We start from the raw sequence: 19,901 nt of genomic DNA on the forward strand, positions 1-19,901 counted from the left end.
ACCTGCACCAGCCAATCCTGTCCCTGTTCTAGCCATGTCTCCGTAATAGCCACAACATCGAAGTCCCAGGTACCAACCCACGCTGCAAGTTCACCTACCTTATTTCTTATACTTCTTGCATTGAAGTATACACACTTCAAGCCACTTTCCTGTTTACAGACACCCTCCTTGGAAATTGATGCCATGTTCCTAACCTCCCTACACTCCTGGCCCTGCACCCTGAAGCTACAATCTGGGTTCCCATGCCCCTGCAGAGTTAGTTTAAACCCCCCCCAAGAGCACTAGCAAACCAAATTTTAAATTTTGGCATTTAAAATTACACAACACATCACATAACGGGTACATTCATTGTTGATGATTGCAAGTGTTGAAAACATTCTCCCTCGGACCAATTTCAAATAATGGACTCTGGCATTCCTATGCCTTTTAACACTTCAGCAACACTAAACTGTGTTTACTGGGCACTCCACAGAATCAACCTTCTTCCAAACAAATGGAACACTGCCAATACATATTAATCTCACAGATTAATACAGAATGTAACCATCACAACAACAGAAAATGGTGCCTTCATCACAACAATCATTTTGATTCACAGACAAGAAAATAATACAACAAAGCTCTTTCAAGAAACATTACTCTAATTGATGGATAATCGAATAGGGAACTAAGTAGAACGCATTACCCCATAGCAAATAGACTTCCAATATTCCATCATATATTTATCAAGGGCTGAAATTATACTGTACTTTTTAAAATCAATGCTGTATCAAATAAAGTACATTCACAAACAGAAATCCAGTAATAACATGTGAATACTGATGTACCACCCTGCCCCTATCTGAAGCCAAAGATGACCTAATGTACAAACCAAAAATATAAAAATACAACCTATATCATTAATGTTTAGTAGGAAATGGCAGAAACTGCTTGCTATTAAGTCACAAAAGCATCTGATTTAGATAATAAATGAAACTAGAGTAATAACCAATACACACAATTGCTAGGATCAATCAATATCCTGAGCACATGTGCCAATTGTCTTTGCTGGAGATGGGCAGTCAGTGCCTAGTCTGCTTTTCCAGATTGGGAACCAGGCTCCCCACATGTCCACCAAAGTCTCTGACCTATCCTGGAAGCCAGCCTCCTGTTATTGCTTCTGCTCCATGTGACTGGAGTGATGCTGTAACACCATAGGTAGGAGCCTCCTATCATCAGGAGTTGCAGCGGGTAGCAGCCAGAGAGTGACATTTGGATACAGCATTGCTGAAGGAAGTGCTGTGCAGGGTGGTGCAGAAGATCTCCAGTACGAACTGAACCGATGATAGACAGAATTGACGTCCATTGTGGCAGAAAATAGGGTGAAGGAGAGGGCCAGGATAACTGAGTGGAGGAGATGGAGATTTCTACCTTAAGTTAAGGTAAGGGCAGCATGAACTCGTTTAGGGGAGAGAAGTAGCCAAAGTGACTGGCACCAAAATATGGATAGCAGGAATGAACTGCTCAGCATGAAAAAGGCTGTTGTGTCAGACAAGCTGCTAACTAAACAAAGACTGTCATCATGAATGAGGAGTGGGCAATATATATGTTTACAATCAAAATCCTGGGTAATCTTACGTAAAGATTCTGAACAAACAGCTCCCAGGATCCGCTGAGCAGACCAAGAAAGGCACTGCATTGGGATAGCATGGGTTTTAATTTTTATATTTGCAGACCACTTCATGAGATGCTCGTAGGCCCAAATGAATTAATTTACACCATGGAATTTGCTATTAGTAGATCTTCGATTAAACAAAACATTTCCCTTCTCAAGAACCGATGATTTGCTGCTGATAAAAAAATTTCAATAAATATGGTTACTGCCAAAATGCCATATATTGCACAGTTTTTAAAAGAAAGTAAAATTTTCAATGAAGATTAATGCCATGCCCATGTTCACTGTAAATTTCAAAGTTTTGGCAAATGCAAATAAACCATCAAAAAATGGACACTCTCTGGATGGAGGAGGTAAAGGAAGCTGACATTAAAACCTTCCACTGCTCCCTAGCTTAGTCGTAAAACAATCCTATTCCTTCATCACATTCCAGGCTATCATGTGTATGGGTTTCCTCCTGTCCAATAGGAGTGATGACATGTTAAATATAATTGCAACTTCCTATATTTCACCATCCTTTCAGATGAGTTACATTTTCATGTTATTGGCTTTCAAAATATCAGTTTCCTTCTGCAGCTTGCAGCTGTTAGTCAGCCTTTGCTGATAATGGATTGCAAAAGCTGCATATATATCAGTACTATCAATGGCTTTACCTTATAATTTTAGCCAAAATGTTGTTACTTGCACATTGTGATACCAGTCTGGAGTATCTGAGGCTGCACATACTGTCCTTCTGGCTGCTGCTTCTTATCTTTAAGTAAGGCTCGTTAATTCCTTACACACTGTAACACACCCTTACTGACATCTGTACATAATAAGTTCTTAACTACAGCTCTCCCATGTAGTGACAAGACCTCATTCTTCATAAGCTCATTCAAGATCAGTTTCTCCTCTCTTACTGATTTCAGAATCATGTAATCAGAGACAGCATCATGATTTCTGTGAATCTCATTATGCCACATTGCTTGTACCACGTAGACATTAAGATACCATCACAAAACCTCCATCACAGAAATGCAACTTCATGAAAATAACAAACAAGAATGATAAAATCCCTACAGCCATTTGGCCTATTAAAGTCACACTGACCTTCCAAAAAACATCCTACCCAGACCCACACCATCCCTGTAAACCTGCATTCCCCATGGCTAATCCACCTAGCCTGCACACTCTGGACGCAATGGGCAATGACTTTTCATCTTTTACTTAAATAATCTAACTTTGGGATTGCGAAAATGTATTTTATCGATCTAGGATTCAACAAAAAAGACATCTGAATGGGTATGTGAATAGGAAGGGTTGAGGGGGATATGGGCCAAATACTGGCAAATGGGACTAGATTAATATAGGATATCTGGTCAGCATGGATGAGTTGGACCAAAGGATCTGTTTCTGTGCTGTACATCTCTATGACTCTAAGCTCAGTTAATGATTTTGCATACTGAAATGCCGCTTAATTATTGTAACATCAGTTTAAACTAGAAACTGTCAGAAACTCTTTCCTTAATACACCTTTTTTTGATTTGGTCGTGGCATGTGGAGGTGACTAAACGGGAGAGCACTTATTGCCCATCCCTAGTTGCCCTTCAGAAGATGATGGCAAGCTGCCTTCTTGCATTGCTGCAGTCAGAGCTAATTCGTTTATTCTATCTAAAACAACATTTTGCTGCAATTTATGGACGACAAAGTCTGTGCAGATGTGACTGAAGAAGCTTTAATTGCAGCCCCCAGGCACACATTAGGTGAAAAGAGACCTTCTTCCTGACTTGACACAGCCTATCAGTGTCCTATAAGGTCTATCAGTTTTCAGCTAATCAAGACACCAATGTGTCTTATTCCTCTCTTCACTTAAGGACGGACTGGTTTTGTCCTTTCATTCCACTGCCCGAGAGGGAAGGTGAGGTTTACGTCCCTGTTGCTCTGGCAACACTGAACACCATGGAGGCCAGCAAATAATGCTTCTCTCCTTCAGGCAGAAATTACTTTGTCATTTTCAGGGTGCACATTGTTGGGCCTTTTAATAAAACTGAGAAGTAGACAAGCGTCTGTTTTACAAATGTGTGGCATATTATCAAATATAGATGTTCTGAGCTATTTAAAAATACAGCAGATAAACTAAGTTTAGTTCCCTAGAAACTCTCATGTTTCCCCCTTTCAGGCTCTCTACAGAGTTAATCTGTTTTACTTCCATTGAGGAAAGAACAATGTGCAGTGGCTTTCACCAGTTTAAAAACAAAGGCAAGAGCTGAATAAGAAGGAAATGTTGTCATGAGTTTCCATGACAAAGTACTTAACCATGTTTCTTTGTCTTTTTGAAGAATAACTGTTGTGACATAGTGCAGTGTCATACATTATACCTGAGAGATGAAAATCTTGTACTAGAAAGGCCAACACACACTTAGCAACAATAGGACCTCAAAGGTCTGATATTGTGCAGCACCGATATCTAAACATGGGAAGATTTGGTTTACAGTGTGGATATTAAAACAAAAGTTGGTAATCTGTCTTATAAAATACTTGCAAATTGGACTGGGGAGAAAAAAACCTTCATTAACATTAGATTCATTCTCATAAGAAAAAAAATCAAAACCGCAAATGCTGAAAATGAAATAGAAACATAAGATGCTAAGATGCATGGAAGAATTTAATTTATTTTAGCCTTTAAAGTAGTATTATAAAAATAGAACGGTGGCAAATGCAAATCTATCAGATCCTGCAAGAATCAACTGATGTGCTCTGCACTGACCCCTTTGGTACGTGTAAATTTAATAATTTCTGTTTAAGATGGTAACAATGGCACTTGAAATATTTTCAGTGCTAATTTTAGATTAGTGTCTTTCAGACATTCTTGAATTTCTGGATAGTAATTCCAAAAAGCTGGGCCCCTTTGTGCCCCTTTTAAGATCCAATTTCCATCCTGCTTCTTTATTATTCTAAACTATTGAATTTGTAGCTTTCTTTTTTCTTCTTTCACTGTTTTTATCTACATTCTCACATGCTTTCTCTCCACAGATGATGTCATTATTACTGAACATTTCCAACATTTACTGCTATTATTTCAGATTTCCAGCATTGGTAGTGTTTTGATTTTGTGCTGCTAAAGTTCTGCTCTGTTATACTTTAGTATGGATGAGCACATTCAAGAGGACAGGCAGGAAAGGGGCACCAAGAAAAGAAAAGCTTGTATTTATATATAGAACTTTTAATATAGAAAAATCTCTCAAACTACTGAAGCATAATCAAGCAAAAATCAACAAATCAACAAGGAACATAAGGAGAAAGTGGGGACTGAAGAAGCTGGAGATCAGAGTCAAAAAGTGTGGCTCTGGAAAAGCACAACTGGTCAGGCAGCATCCAAGGAACAGAGGAGTCGATGGTTCAAGCATAAGTTCTTCATCAGCAATGTTGAGTGACTGAAAACTTGGAATGGGCTGTGTTTTAAGGACAACCTTAAAAGGAAAAAAAAGGAAGTTGAGAAATGGGCCATAAAGTGAGAAAATTAGAGAGCTTGGAGGCTTAGCAATTGCAGATATAGACACCAAGAAGCAAAGGGATCTCTGGATGCACAAATGTCAGTTGGAGGATTTGAGTACTTGAGAAGGTTACAGACATAGGAACGTGTAAGACCTTAGATGGATTTGAGTGTGGTGATGAGATTGTCAAATCTGAAGTGTTGGAGATTGAGAACCAGTAATAAGAAAACAGTGGGGTAATGTGTAAATAGCATTTTGTGCAGGTTAAGATATTATCAGCAGAGTTTAAAATAGCGAGTTTTGAGAAGATTTGTAGCTCAGGTTGAAGTTCTGGGTTCAGCTCAGCGAGCAAACCTACATCCATGAAAGTGAGCAGTCCAAAGTTTAAAATGAGCTCAAGCCGATGGAGGACAAAGGATGCAGGACATTGGAATAGTGATTTTCTTTTAGGTAACAAGGCAAGAAATAGGATTTTAGCAGTGCAGCAGCGGAAAAGCCAAGGCAGATCAAAGAAGAGTGATATTAAGAAGGTGATTCTTGTAATGGGGATTGCACAGCGTCAGAAAGCCAACCCAGGATCAAACGGGACAATGAGCTTGTGAATTGTCTTATTCAACTCAACTCAGTTTCCAGGCAGGGGCTGGATGTCACACAGAGAACAAAGAGGAAAATTGTGTTCGGGTGGGAAAGAGAGTGATTGGGCTGGAATGTGGGTAAGGGGTAGATGGAAAATTCAAGACTTTCTTGGGGGAAGTGTATCCTCTCCCATTCCAGGTGGCCTACAGGGAATGCTGGAAAAGCTATGCAGCTTGTAGAGCCTGCAGTTCTCATCTTCCTGACAACACTTAATAAAAGCACAGGGTTAGTTAGTATCTTTAATTAAGCATAGAGTGACTGACCACTGAGAAATATTCAGCTAATCAGAAGCAAAATAAATTTGTGAAGGGTAGGTGATGCCTGATGAATCTGACTGAACTCTTTAAAGGGGTAACTGATGTAGTGGGGACCAGGAAAAGTCTATGTCTGTTATTTAGGTAACTTTCAGAAAGTATTTGATGAGGTCCATCATAAGAGACTTTAGACATAGTTGATACTCATGGAAATGAGAGGGAGGTGAGAAGGGTCAGACACAGGACAGGGATTAGCTTTCAGAGGACACATTCCTGCCTGCCATCCATGTATCTGACTGCTAGAAGATTGGGACTATGGATAAGCTGCCTCACAACGTTGCCATGGTTTCGAAGTGGGGAAACTAGTCATTGTTTTTGCCTGCTCGGGAGCCAAATAATCAGTGAGTTAGTGAGTTGAGGCCCATAAAGGGCCATTAATTGATTACTTAAAGTCCTTAATTGCTGGCATTCTCATGCCCACTAGACCATCTCACCCAGCACTTTTGCTTAGGGGGAGAAAAGGAAGTGAGTTTCTCTCCAGGGCCGACTCACCCAATTATTTTCCCTTCTCATGACTCAGTTGCCACCTCCAGGTCCGCTGCCTCCGCACAAGGTGCGAAACCTGCACCCACACCTACCCGTAACCTCCATCCAAGGCCCTAAAGGAACATTTCAAATCCAGCAATGATTTTTCTGCACATTCTCCCACCTCATTTACTGCATCTGTTGCTCTTGATGTGGTCTCCTCTACACTGAGACAACCAAAAGTCAACTTGCAGAGTATTTCAGGGAACACCTTTGATCCACACAGACCAAACAGCCCTACCGCCCAGTGGCCAACAACTTCAACTCCCCCTCACTCATCCCCAAGGAAATACAAATCCTGGGCCTCCTCCACTGCCAAATTAAAGTCACCTGCTGATTGGAGGAAGAACGCTTCATCTTCCGACTCAGGACTCTACAACCAAACAGCATCAGCACTGACTTCACCAATTTCTAAATCCCCCACCTCCTCCTAGATCCAACCCTCTTGACCTGTCCATCTTCCTGCCCACCTATCCACTCCATCCTTCCCACTGATCTATCAATCACCTCCTACCTGCATCCACCCATTTCTTTCCCACGTACCTTTACCCCAGCCCGAGCCCCACCCCTACTTACCCCTCAGCCCCCTTCCCTCTCCACATTCCTGATGAAGGGCTTATGCTTGAAAGGTTGACTCTCCTTCTCCTCAGATGCTGCTGACCTGCTGTGCTTTTTCCATCTTCAGAGAGGAAAAATATGCCCAAAGTCTCACATTGCTGGTATTGTACTATGTTAGGACCACACTGTTGGGGCAATGCAGCAGGACATCTACTGACTATCGGGTTTGTGCCGAAATAAAGGACTCACTATTAGTATATAGCACCAAATTAAAGGGAGAAAAGTCAATTTGCCTATATAAAGGTTGATGCACTTCAAAGTTTTCGGTTAAGAAAATACTTTGAGATACATCTGTAAAATACTAGTGTTTCTAGCTTTTCACTTCTCACTCAAATCTGGCTTCCTTTACCTGAATGAATACCCAATAGTTGTACCATAAGGAAAGCTTTAAGTACTGATCACTTTATTTCCACTATATTTCCATACCGACATCCTGGCCGGAAATATGCTGCTGGATTGCAGAAGACCAATAGTCATTACTTGGAAGGTTTATCACGTAATTGAGGTGATGGGTTTTACCTGTTTCTTGTGTTGAGGTGGAAGGTATGCATCCAAGAGAGAAGGAAAGGTGCTTTTTTTATGAGTAGACATTTGTAGGTGGGGAGAAACCAGGACAGCTGTAATGAAATAAATATTAGATAAGTATAAACTGCAGGATTAGAGTGGGTATTAGGAAAATGGGAAACAATCAGCTGGAACACATGGCTCCTCTTAGCAGCCATGTTTTCATGCATTTTAACTTTTCTCTAACTCTTCTGTATATGATTTTCATTTTTTGCTGTATCCAAACAATCATTCATGGCATGTATGCCATTGGAAAAAAGTCAGTATTCATCCAGGCAAGTGGAGAATATTTCAGAGAATATGTACAGAATTCCATCTTTGACCTCCTTCTAGAGCCACTATATTTATATGGATGATCTAATTCAGTTTCTAGTCAATGGTAGCCCCCAGAATATTGGTGGAGATGTGGATGGTTCTCTTTCCCTTCTGTTTTCCTTTCTCTATCCACTTCTTTAGTTGAGAGTTCGTGCATGGCACAGTGTGATATGGTATAGTGATGTGGCATAGCATGGATTACATTATCTTGTGTATCATGACATATTGTGTTTGGGTGTGTTGTGGCTGACAGGGAAAGGAAGAATTGCCATCTGCTTTAGAAGTCTGATTTGTGAGGAATTAGTGGCTCTTGGCAGAGTTTAATTTTAGAACATCCAAGCCAAACTAGCCAGCAGTGCCTCATAACAAATGTTTTGTTAAGTGCATTTTAAGATGTTGGATTCAATTACACAATAGCCACCAATTTCAGGTGTGCACTTGAGGAAAACCTATTTAGACAAAGTTATTTTTTATTGAGCATCAAATCATATTTGGAAATAATCGGCTCGATATGCAATATGCCTCTTATTTGATATTATAAAGATAAAAGACAAACTGTACCTCAGGAGTTGTGTCCACTGTCGCCATGTCAGAAAGCCTGTAAATGAGGGGGGAACGTGTAATGGGTGAAAGGGGAGTAAAAATAAAACTCAGGGATGACATCCAAACATTCCGCCAAACAAAGAGAAAATAACCAAAACAACCCAATATATAGCATTTCGGTGCCTCAATCAGTACTTACCCAAAGAAGATCGGAACAGTCAACTTCTGAGAGTGTTGTTGCTCTGGGTGACTGGAGACGCTGTGCTGAGAGGATCCCACCCTCCGCCCACAAAACGCCGTGACGAGTTCCACTTTTGGTTTTAAAGCGAATGGTATTAATAGTTCTGCAGCAGGTAATAGGTGGGTCCCCAGCACTTCAGTTCCCAGCCGCTGCTGTCTATAGATGAGACACAATATTCGCATTCCGGTTTGTGCTGGGGAATTACTTGGAATCCTACCAAAAACGCTTCATGCTGCCCTGTATTTTCCTGTTAGAGCCTTTCACAATTACGTTGGGAGGACTCGCCACCCTCATTGTAAGCGTTATTCTACAGGACTGTATATTCCAGTCTCTCTTTTACTTAACCATCCACGACAAATTTTAAGACGAAAAATGTCCCTGTGAAAATGGCTGCTGAAACAAAATCCCGAAGACGGTAATATTACACAAGGTTAGATGTGCTTCTTTCAACTTAAAAATCTACACAAAACTCTGCTCGATAATGGACAGGTTGGGTGACCACCCTAGAGGACACACTCAGTGTCAGCATAACTCCCAGCTACCAGGCACCTGTTACTTTAATTTTCAACTTTGCTCTCACATTGACCTCTCTGGCCTTAGCTTTCTGCAGTTTCCTAATGAAGCTCAATCCACGTTCCGGGAAGAGCACATCACAGCCATTTTAGAGTATGGCCCATAGAGTTTGTGCTATCTCTCTCCAAATCAATCTCGGCAGTCTCATTGCCCCACACTATCCCATTGGTTCTGTAAGTTTAGTTCCCTCAAGCATTCATCCTGTTCTTTTTGAAATCATTTATCATCTATTTTCCACCATCCTTACAGGCAGCAAGTTCCAGCTCATTACCACTCTGTGCATAAATATGTTCTTCACACATCTTCACTTTAAGACATTGTCCCCTTGTTTTTTATACAGCTGTTCTTTACCTACTATATCCAAATCTGTCATTATCATAAATCCTTCATCAACCTTTACTCCAAAGAGAAAGCCCAATTTCTCCAACCTAAACTTGGACCAAAACCCCTCGCATCTGAATTCATTCTGGGAAATCTACTCTGAACTGCAATATACAAGTTGTGGCCTAATCAGATCCTTATAAAGGTTCAACATAATACCAAAATGTGCATTTGGAGCCATGACCGGTGTTCACACGTTTGCAAGGTGGTTGAGACATTTCCAAGTCATGATGACAGGTTTTGCAATCATAGTTTACAAAAGGGAAAAAAATGGTTTAATTTTTCCAATTTAGAGGTAAAGGATTAGAAGTTATTTTGGGACCATTACATCAAGCAAAATGACTAAGGGTCTGCAGCAAAAAGTGCACTGATAAGTGTTGCGAATGGGTTTTCGAACCCTGGAGTAATATTATGATGATATCACAGAGCTGCTCCTCAATGGGGAGAAATAGCAACTTTTGGGCAGTCAGAAAAAGAGAGAAGCATATAGAGTAGACTAACAAGCATTAGGCAATAGAATTCACAGAATTTTCTTGCAATGATGGAGCTGTTAAATTAGAGCCTGATAAATCTTTGATGAGCAGGTATTGTAGTATTTAGTCTTAATGCCTAATAAACTGTTTATAAAGACGCCCAATCCTGAAGACAGTTCTTGATCTTGCCTTCTCCTCAATCTGTCTGTCTGTCTGTCTGTCTGTCTTGAACCCAAACTTATGGATGTGGGCATAACAACAAACAAAAGAAAGAACAACAGATTTCTTGCCCAATTAAAATATAATAAAGTAATTGTCTACTGACACACTCAACATGAATCAAATGAGACAACTGGGCAATATTGCATGCAACTTAGGCAATTAGCAAGGAACTGCGTCTTTGATAACATTGAACATCAGGAAGTCAAAAAAAACACAAATTATTGAAGGCTCTCTCTCCAGTCAGAAGCACCTGACAATGACAGAAGGCTGTCAGAGCTGTTATAGAGTCAGAATTACACAGAAAAAAAACAGATCATTCGGTCCAACTTGTCCACTCAGACCAGATATTCTAAACTGATTTGCCAGCATTTGACCCATATCCCTCGAAACCTTCCTTGTTCATGGACATCCGACTCTACATTGGCCTCCACAACCTTCTCTGGTATATACGCAGCAACCTCTGCATAAAAAAGTTGCCCCTCAGGCCCTTTTTAAATCTTGCCCCTCACCCAGGGAACAGATCTTGACTATTAACCCCTTAGCCTCCGACGCTGCAAGGAAAAAAAGCCCAGATTACCCCAAAGCCCAAACCCTCTAATCACAGCAACATCCTTGTAGATCTTTTCTGAACCTTTTCAAGTTTAAAAACATTTTTCCTACAGCAGGAAGACCAGAATTGAATACAGTATTCTAAAACTGGCCTCACCAATGTCCTGTACAGTTGCAACATGACGTCCCAACTCCTATACTCAATGCATTAACCAATGAAGGCAAGCCTGCCAAATGTCTTCTTCACCAACCTGTTACCTGCAACTCCATTTTCAAGGAACTATGCACCTGCACCCCTTGGTTAGAGATAACAAGATCACTATCACTTTCAATGTCTAGAGTTACTGAAGTTGAGACAGTCAACAGTAACTAACACACAGCAAATTCAACTCCTGTGAACACTGTCCATTGCTTAAATGCCAGGAAACCAGCTGCATAGCAACATCAGCAATCTCATAGGATTGAGCGTTTGGCAAGGAATGTTTCCACTGTTGCAATGCTGACCCATATACTATAGTGTCCTACTCCTGGTGAACAGTGTAACATTTGTGGGAAAATGAACCACTTTTCTCATCAGCAAAAGCAACTTCTAAGATTAATATCAAGAGAAGGGCATCACATATGCATGCCACATCAAAAGGATGAGAGAATATCGCCAATGTAGAATCAGATGACTCTGAATATACCTTTGTGCTCTCTTTCAGATGCAGCAATCAGCCAGGTGTGATAATCATTGTTGGCTACGAGGAAGTGAGTACTCCATAGGTACAAGAGCACTTGTCAATGTCACAGGGCACAAATGTTCAACAAACTTCAGAAGTGCCCTATTCTCTGCAAAGCTGGGCATATGAAAATTTTCCACTGCAATAGTGACAAATCACTGAATGTTTTCAGGACTTTTGAAACACGAGTCTCTTAGAAAGCCAATACAACAAACGCTGTATCCGACATCATTATGTCTTACTGGAAGAATGACTTGCTTATCAGTTTCCACACAGCAACAGATCTGACAGCATAACATACATGATCCTTATATGTGGCAATCATATTCTTGAATGCTGTACTGGCTGTTTGACTGATATCAGCAACTGTAAGATGTTAAAATAAAAGATCTACATTAATAGCCAGCTGCCACTTCAAGTCAGAAAGACAAAACAAAGTTTCCGAAGAGCCACATTAACTCTTGTTTCTCTCTCCACCGATGCTGCCAGAGGTGATTTTCTCTAGTTCTTTCTGTTTTGTTCCAAATCTCCAGCATCCTCAGTTCTTTGTTTTCTTAAAGGGCAATCATCAACTGTTTCATGACCAAAGGCTGTTTCCCGACAGGGTAGGCAGGATTCAATGTAAGCTTGCATGCTGCTCTTGGTATATATCAATGATTTAGATATAACTATAGGGGGCATGATTAAGAAATTTCCAGATGATACAAAAATTCTTGCTATCCATTTAAGAGAACAAATTTACAGAATGTGTTAAAATCAGAGGTTTGCATTCATAGAATATACAGTATTGCAAGATGTGTCATCAAAAAGTCAGTACAGATTCTAAATGTTGGCCTCTACTTGGTTGATTTCTTCCAAGGTCTCAGCACCTGGAATTTCTTTTATAGTCTTCTCATAAAGAAATCAGAGCTGCAACAAACAACCTTGTTCCTCTGAGAATCATGCCTTCCCAGACTAGGGGTTGGGACCCAAGATGGGTTCATGACCTCTGAGGCAGCAATGGCCATCATGGAGGTCTCAACAAGTTCTAACAGTCATACTCCCTTTCTAAAAGGTTCCTACTCTCAGTTTTCACTGCAAGGTTGCGCCCGTTTTCAGGCCTCAAACTGAGGTCAGTGGGTAAAGGTTTGGGAAGCACAGGAGACTGCCATTCAGCCTATTAGGCTGTGCAAAGTCTTTGAAAATACAGTAAAGCCTGGCACACATCCCTGCCTTTTGCCTAGCATTTACTGTTTGTAAAATATACCAGTACCATGGATGGATGGATTTAATACTGGGAATATGCGACCTTGTCTGCTTATGCACTTATTCTCACCATTCTCATTTGGATCTGGGTCCCATTAATTCCACAGTCTGCAGGGAGAATAAGCAAACTGTACTGTGGCACAGAGAGCCATTCAAGTGTGTGTGTGTGTGTGTGGGGGGGGGGGGGGGGAAGAAATAAAGAAAAATGTTATAGTGCATAGTTAGAGGAATGGATCTGTTCTCTGTAGCAAAAACAGAGACCCAAAGACTGTGTTCCCCACTTACTGTCAGAGGTGTGAAGAAAATGGGAAAATAAAATAAGGGGGAAGATCGGTAGATGAGCAGCGGCAGACATTTAAGCAGATATCTCCTAATACTCAGCAAAAGTGTACTCTAGTCATTCTAGTCAGAAAGGACATGATGAAAACAATGAAAGTCTCATTGTTAACAAAGGAGGTCAAATAGTGTATCCAATCAAAATCTAATGCATACAAAGTGCTGGAAATTAAAGGTCGTCAGAGGATTTTTTTAGGAACCAGCAGCAGATGACTAAAAAGTGATTATAGGGAGAAAATCGATTATGAAAGTTAATTGACAAGAAATACAAAAACAAGCAGCAGGAGCTTTTATCAGTTTATAGAAAGACTAAACTAAGTGTAGCACTCTTTTGGGATGGGACTGGGGAGTTGATAATAAGGAACAGGGAAATGGCTGATAATTTGAAACCAATGTTTTGCATTTGTCTTCATGGTGAAGGACACTATAAACATCCCAAAGATATCACAGGAGGAAGGGTAATAATGGGAGTAAAATTCTTGTAACAGGCTCTATCATAAGGCAGAACATATCGGTAACTAATGGGCATGAAGCCAGACAGATAGACAGGACACAACGGCCAGCATCCAAGGATTTTAAAGGAAGTGGCTGCAGGGATAGTGAAAGAACTGTTTGAAATATTTATGAACTCACTGGATTCCTGCAGGGTTCCAGTAAATTGGGAAAACTGTGAATGTGACAGCCCTGCTCAATAAGAGAGGCAGAAAACAGGAAAATATAAGCCAGTTGGCCAACAGCTGTTATTGGAAAATACTATGGTTCATTATTAAGGAAGAAATTGCAAGATATTTCAAAAATCTGAAGACAATCAGAGCCAACATAGCTTTTAAAAGGGTAATAATGGTTGGCAAATTTGCTGGAGTTCTTTGAAGATATAACAAGCAGAATTGAAGATAGAACTTGTCCGTTTGTCCTAGTGTATTTGGATCTCCAGAAAGAATTTAGTAAGGTGGCATATAAAAGGTTATTTTACAAGATAGCAGATCATGCTACTGTGATAATGTACTAAAGTGGATCAAAGATCGGTTAGCACACAGAAGAGAGAGCATCAGGATGAATGCGTCTTTTTCAGATTGGAAAGACGCAACTAGCTAGGTGTCACAAGCACCAGACTTAAGGTCTCAATTACTTACTATCTATATTAATGCCTTGGAGGAGGGTGCAGTGTGTAAGGTTTGAAAATTTGCTGATGATAAAAAAAGGGTGGGAGAGTATGTTGTGATGAGGACAGAAGTACCAATAAGCCAATAACTACTTCAAGTTTCTATAAGGAATCTGCAAGGGAATAGGTTGTGAGTGGGCAAAGACTTTGGAGATGGAATATAATGTAATTTCTTGGGAAGAATCAAATGGCAGACTATTGTTTAAATGAAGAGCAACTTCACAAAAAGTGAAGGTTTTGGGTTCTTGCACATGAAACACAAAACATTAGCATACAGACACAGTAGATAATTAAGAAGGCAAATGGAACTTTGGCCTCTATTGTTAGGGCTTGAAGTAGGGAAGACTTGTTACAACTGTACATGATATTGGCGTGGCCAAAGCTGGAGTGCTGTATACAGTTTTGGTCCCATATTTAAGGATATGCTGGCATTGGAGGCTGTTCAAATGGGATTCACTCAGCTGATTCTTGGGATGAAGGGATCACTTATCAAGAACAGCTACTGTGTTCAATACTGTGTTCAGGATGTTGCTAGGGTTGGAGGGGTTGAGCTATAGGGAAAAGCTGAATAGGCTGGAGCTATTTTCCCTGGAGCATCAGAGGCCAAGGGGTGACCTTATAGAAGTTTATAAAATCACAAGAGGCATTGATGGGGTGAATAGCCAAGGTCTTTTTTTTCCCAGGGTAGGGGAGACCAAAACTAGGGGGCATAGGTTTAGGGTGAGAGGGGTACAATTTAATCACTAGTTCCAAAGTGCTGTCCCACTGTCAGCTTGCCCTGCCTTATTTCCCCAAGAGAAAGTGAAGTTTTATGCCTTCTCTAGTAGTTACATCATACACTTGAATAAAAAGGTTTTTGATTCCTCTCCAACCAAGCCCTTTACACTATGACATTCCCAGTCTATGTTTTGAAAGTTAGAATCCCCTACCACTACAATCCGAAAACTCTTACAGATTTCAGAGATCTCCTTACATATTTGCTTCTTAATTTCCTGCTGACTGTTGGAGGGCCAATCCCAATAAGGTGATCATCGCTTTCCTATTTCTCAGGTCTATCCATATAACTTAACTGGACAGTCTACCAGGAATACTCACCCTAAGATTAGAGTGGTGCTGGAAATGATGAAGGGCTCCTGCCCGAAACGTCGATTTTCCTGCTTCTCGGATGCTGCCTGACCTGCTGTGCATTTCCAGCACCACTCTAATCTTGATCTAATCTCCAGCATCTGCAGTGCTCACTTTCGCCTATATTCTCCCAAACTACAGCCGTTAAGTTATCCTTAACCAAGAATGCCACTCCCTCATCTCTCTTGCGCGCCCCTCCAACCTTCCAATGGCATCTATACCTAGAAGCTGCCAGTCCTGCCCCTCCTTGAGCCACGTTTCTGTATTAGCTATGATATCCCAGTCTCATGTTCACAACCATGCCGAGTTCATCTGCTTTTCCTGTCAGACCTTTGGCATTGAAATAAATGCAATTTATTAGCCTTACCTTATTTTCTACCTTGCTATTACCTGCCTTGACTATTTAACTTGCTCTTCTCTACTGTATCAGCCTTAGACTGAGTAATATTGACACCAACTCCCAGGAACAGAGCATTCTTCAAATGTTTAAGCTTGTACAAAGGATGGCTTGTTCTTCAGCCAACACACTGATAGGTGGTTTGTGAGCAATATGGGTTCAAATCAATCTAAACTGAATGCTCCAAGAAGTTAACAAAACAAACTCTCAAATCATATGTAAGAGAACAAAGTTCCAAAATTTGGGTAGGACAGTTTTAAGTATCCATGAAAAATATCTGCAAAACATATAAAGGAACAGGCAACTTGGAAGTTGAAAATAAATTACTACAAGATTTATCATTTAAGTATATTAATTTCAGAGGCCTGAATAGGCTGAAATGTATCTCTCCCTGAAATCACTGATTTCTTGTAAAACATTTTTCATAGGCTATTCCTCATTATGTACTTGTGTCAACTGAATCACAATTTTAAATGGCAATTCTTGATATTCGAGTCACTTACATTCATTTTTAAAAGCCATTTCAAAATTAACAAGAAAAGATTATTTAATCTACGTCTAAAAGTAATTAAGTATAAGATCTGCACTGTATGCGGCAATGCTTTAATGACAATTTGTTAAACATTCAAAATAAGCCAGTTTATTTTTAGATTTATTGTACACTTTGCACATTCAGTTGTCCACATCACGAGCAGATAGCAGGTATAAATATAAAGTCTTGCTCTGGTAGTCCTCTCATTTGTCCATTCCTCACTTCTCATTACAGGTCATATCCATTTCTTGCCAGTGATATCATATTCACTCAGAGTCATAGAGATGTACAGCACAGAAACAGACCCTCCGGTCCAACTTGTCCATGCCAACCAGATATCCTAACCTAATCTAGTCCCATTAGCCAGCACTTGACCCATATTCCTCAAAACCCTTTCCATATATACATCTAATGCATTTAAATGTTGTATTTGTACCAGCCTCCACCACTTCCTCTGGCACCTCATTCCACACATGCACCACCACACACGTGAAAAAAAGGTGCCCCTTAGGTCCCTTTCAAATTTTTCCCCCTCACCCTAGACCTATGCCTTATAGTTCTAGACTCCCCAACCCAGGGAAAACATCTTGTCTATTTATCCAATCCATGCCCCTCATGATTTTATAAACCTCTAGAAAGTCATCCCTCAGCCTCCAATGCTCCAGGGAGAACAGCCACAGCCTATTCAGCCTCTCCCTATAACTCAAACCCTCTAACCCTGGCAACATCCTTGTAAATCTGAACCCTTTCAAGTTTCACAACATCCTTCCAATAGGAGGGAGACCAGGACTGCACACAATATTTATATTTTGTTTGACAAGCCAGAACAATTTCACTTTTAACAAAACATATTTGGTAGATCATATCTGTCACGCAGCTCCAAACTAGACAGAGCACAAAATGTACCCAAACATTGTGAAGTATATTCCTAAGAATAGTTCCTTTCTTGCACATTACCTTTTTTTTCACTTTACTGTAACATAAGCATCAACCCTCTCTCCCACTCAATAGTGAACTACATTTTTAATTCTTTAACGGGCACTGTTCTGTGGATCCTGGGTAAACCTTAACTTAAAACTTTAATTGTAGGAATAATGAAGATTTCAAACAAAATGCAAACAGCCAGAGTAATGTTGATGGTGGATTTGCAGTTTTCATTCAGACAGGGAAGCAGTGTGGAGATTGCTGAAATCGGGGGGTGTGGGCGGGATGACTCACACCCTTAGCCGGTGTAGCTGGGTGGGGGACCAGCCTGGGCTCAGCCACCCCCGACTCTGTTTGGTGTCCGGTCCCGGGGCCGGTCAGCTGAGCGTCCGGGGCCGGGTAGCCGCCTCCTGTACCCCGTGCAGCCAGTCCAGGCACCTCTGGTGCAGCGCCGGGTCACCTGGTCCGCCCTCCTCCTCCTCCTCCTCATACTCCACATCGTCGTATTTGTGTTGGTTATTGAGCAGCGAGATCTTCACCAGGCCCCGGATATCGGCGGCTGCGGCCCACCGCGGGCCTTGCCTCCTGCTCCTCCCGGCCCCCAGCGGCTGGAGCTCCAGGCTGCGCCTCTGGATCAGCAACATGGCCTCGGGGGTCAGGCTGAGGGAGAAGCCCCCTTCTCCAGTGCTGTCCACCGGCCCGCTCCGGGGTGAGGTATCACTGCTCCCTCTACCCGAGTCCGCCGACCTGGAGGCGGGCCCGCTCTCACTCGAGCTGCCCGGAGCCCTGGGTCCCGCGGGTGGAGCCTGCGGTCGGAGGCCGCCCAGCCGCGAGGTGGAAAAGCGGGAGCGGCCCCGGCCCTTAGCCGGCGGCGCTGGGCCTGCCCTTGGCCCCCGCACCATCTCCTGCTGCCTCCCGGGGATACAGCAGCCTCCAGCTGGAGCCACTGCAGGGAAGGACACCGCGGCTCGGTGAGGCCTCGGACAGCTTTCCAGCTTCATTACCCCCGGCCGCTCTCAGGATCGAGTGACCCGAGAGCAAGCACGGGCCCCGCTTTATACCGGGGCGGGCTACCGTTCCCCGGGGCTGAGGCTGTCCCCTCCTCCCGCAGGCTCCCGTCCCTCCCGCGGGCTCCTCTCCCTCCCCCGGGGCTGAGGCTGTCCCCTCCTCCTCTCAATGGGGATATGTTTGGGTAATAAATGCTGCTATTCACATCAACATCCACGTCCCAAACATTATGAAGTATATAACTAATGTTGCCTCACTTGTAAAGTTACAATAATTTGATTTGATTGTCATTGAACTATTTTTGAGATTTATCTCAACACATTAGATTATATCACGAACAACACCAGAGATTCAAATTTATCCAACTTGTTGTAAGTTGCTATAGCCTTACCAGGCAAGAAGGCCTGGTTTAACCTGAGGGTCAGCACACCTCAGGTGAGGGGGAAGAGAGAGAGAGAAAGTCATTAGTAGCAATTGCAGCTGGTGCAAGAATTGAACCCACGCTGTTGCATCACTCTGCAGACCAACATTCAGGATCAGTGGTGCTGGAAGAGCACAGACCAACATTCAGCCAACTGAGAGTGTGAAAGGAGCCTAGATAAGTTTCAGAATTCAAGTGTTCTGAGCTAATCTTAAAGAATCAACTTTTTCAATCTGAATAATGAAATATGAAATTAAGAACATACATTCTGGAAAAAAAACTCAGGCCAGGCAACAGACTTAACATCTCACGTTAATGATGTTTCAATAGAACTTGGTATAATAGCTAATATCGAGTTTTGAGAAGATTTGTAGCACAGGTTGAGGTTCTGGATATGGGTTTGCTCGCTTAGCTGGAAGGTTTGTTTTCAAATGTGTTTAGGTTTCCTTCACCGACCTAAGGAAACATAAATAGGAGGCGGACCATGCCACCAGTGCTTCATCTGAAGGCTCACTGATGATGTTACCTAATATGGTGATGAAATGTCTGAAAACGAACCTTCCAGCTCAGCGAGCAAACCTACATCTAGTAATAGCTAATTAATATAAACAAAGAACTCTGGATGCTGGATATCTGAAACAAACAAAAACAGAAATTTCTGGAGAAATTCAGCAAGTGTTTAAAGTTTTTGTGAAGATCTGTAGCTAGTGAGCTGTTTGCATTTGTTGTTAGGTCTGTTCGCCAAGCTAGTAGGTTTGTTTGCAGACGTTTTGTCCCCTTTCCTGCATGTCTGGTACCACATGTGGAGAGAAATAGAGTCATAGTTATAGAGTCATAGAAATGTACAGTATGGAAAGAGACCCTTCGGTCCAACTCATCTATGCCAACCAGATATCCCAACCCAATCTAGTCCCACCTGCCAGCATCCGGCCCATATCCCTCCAAATC

At 41.7% G+C, this 19,901-nt stretch overlaps 2 protein-coding genes across 5 annotated transcripts in view; both read right to left on the minus strand.

The window, feature by feature from the left end:
- si:ch211-130h14.4 overlaps positions 1–9,368 on the minus strand; it is a 157,367-nt gene extending 147,999 nt beyond the window's left edge. For 2 of the 4 annotated variants that reach the window (XM_043696105.1, XM_043696107.1), the window contains exons 1-3: positions 8,842–9,368; positions 8,661–8,697; positions 7,740–7,837 (exon numbers count right to left, since the gene is read on the minus strand). In XM_043696105.1, the coding sequence (XP_043552040.1) occupies positions 7,740–7,837; positions 8,661–8,697; positions 8,842–9,065 (359 nt within the window). In that variant the 5' untranslated portion in view covers positions 9,066–9,368. The remainder of the gene's footprint in view (positions 1–7,739; positions 7,838–8,660; positions 8,698–8,841) is intronic. The other 2 variants (XM_043696106.1, XM_043696104.1) reach the window with 1 other exon arrangement.
- A 7,945-nt stretch (positions 9,369–17,313) lies between these two features.
- Positions 17,314–18,660, minus strand: prr18 (proline rich 18). Its single transcript, XM_043696820.1, has one exon. The coding sequence runs from the start codon at positions 18,523–18,525 to the stop codon at positions 17,902–17,904; it is 624 nt and encodes a 207-aa protein (XP_043552755.1). The 5' UTR covers positions 18,526–18,660; the 3' UTR covers positions 17,314–17,901.
- Between the last annotated feature and the right edge of the window lie 1,241 nt (positions 18,661–19,901).

The sequence above is a fragment of the Chiloscyllium plagiosum genome, chromosome 9 (genome assembly GCF_004010195.1).
Source record: "Chiloscyllium plagiosum isolate BGI_BamShark_2017 chromosome 9, ASM401019v2, whole genome shotgun sequence".
NCBI lineage: Eukaryota > Metazoa > Chordata > Chondrichthyes > Orectolobiformes > Hemiscylliidae > Chiloscyllium > Chiloscyllium plagiosum.

What these genes read in the sequence shown, in the direction of transcription:
- prr18 (XM_043696820.1), bottom strand. Translation starts at nt 18,525, where the DNA reads ATGAAGCTGGAAAGCTGTCCGAGGCCTCACCGAGCCGCGGTGTCCTTC.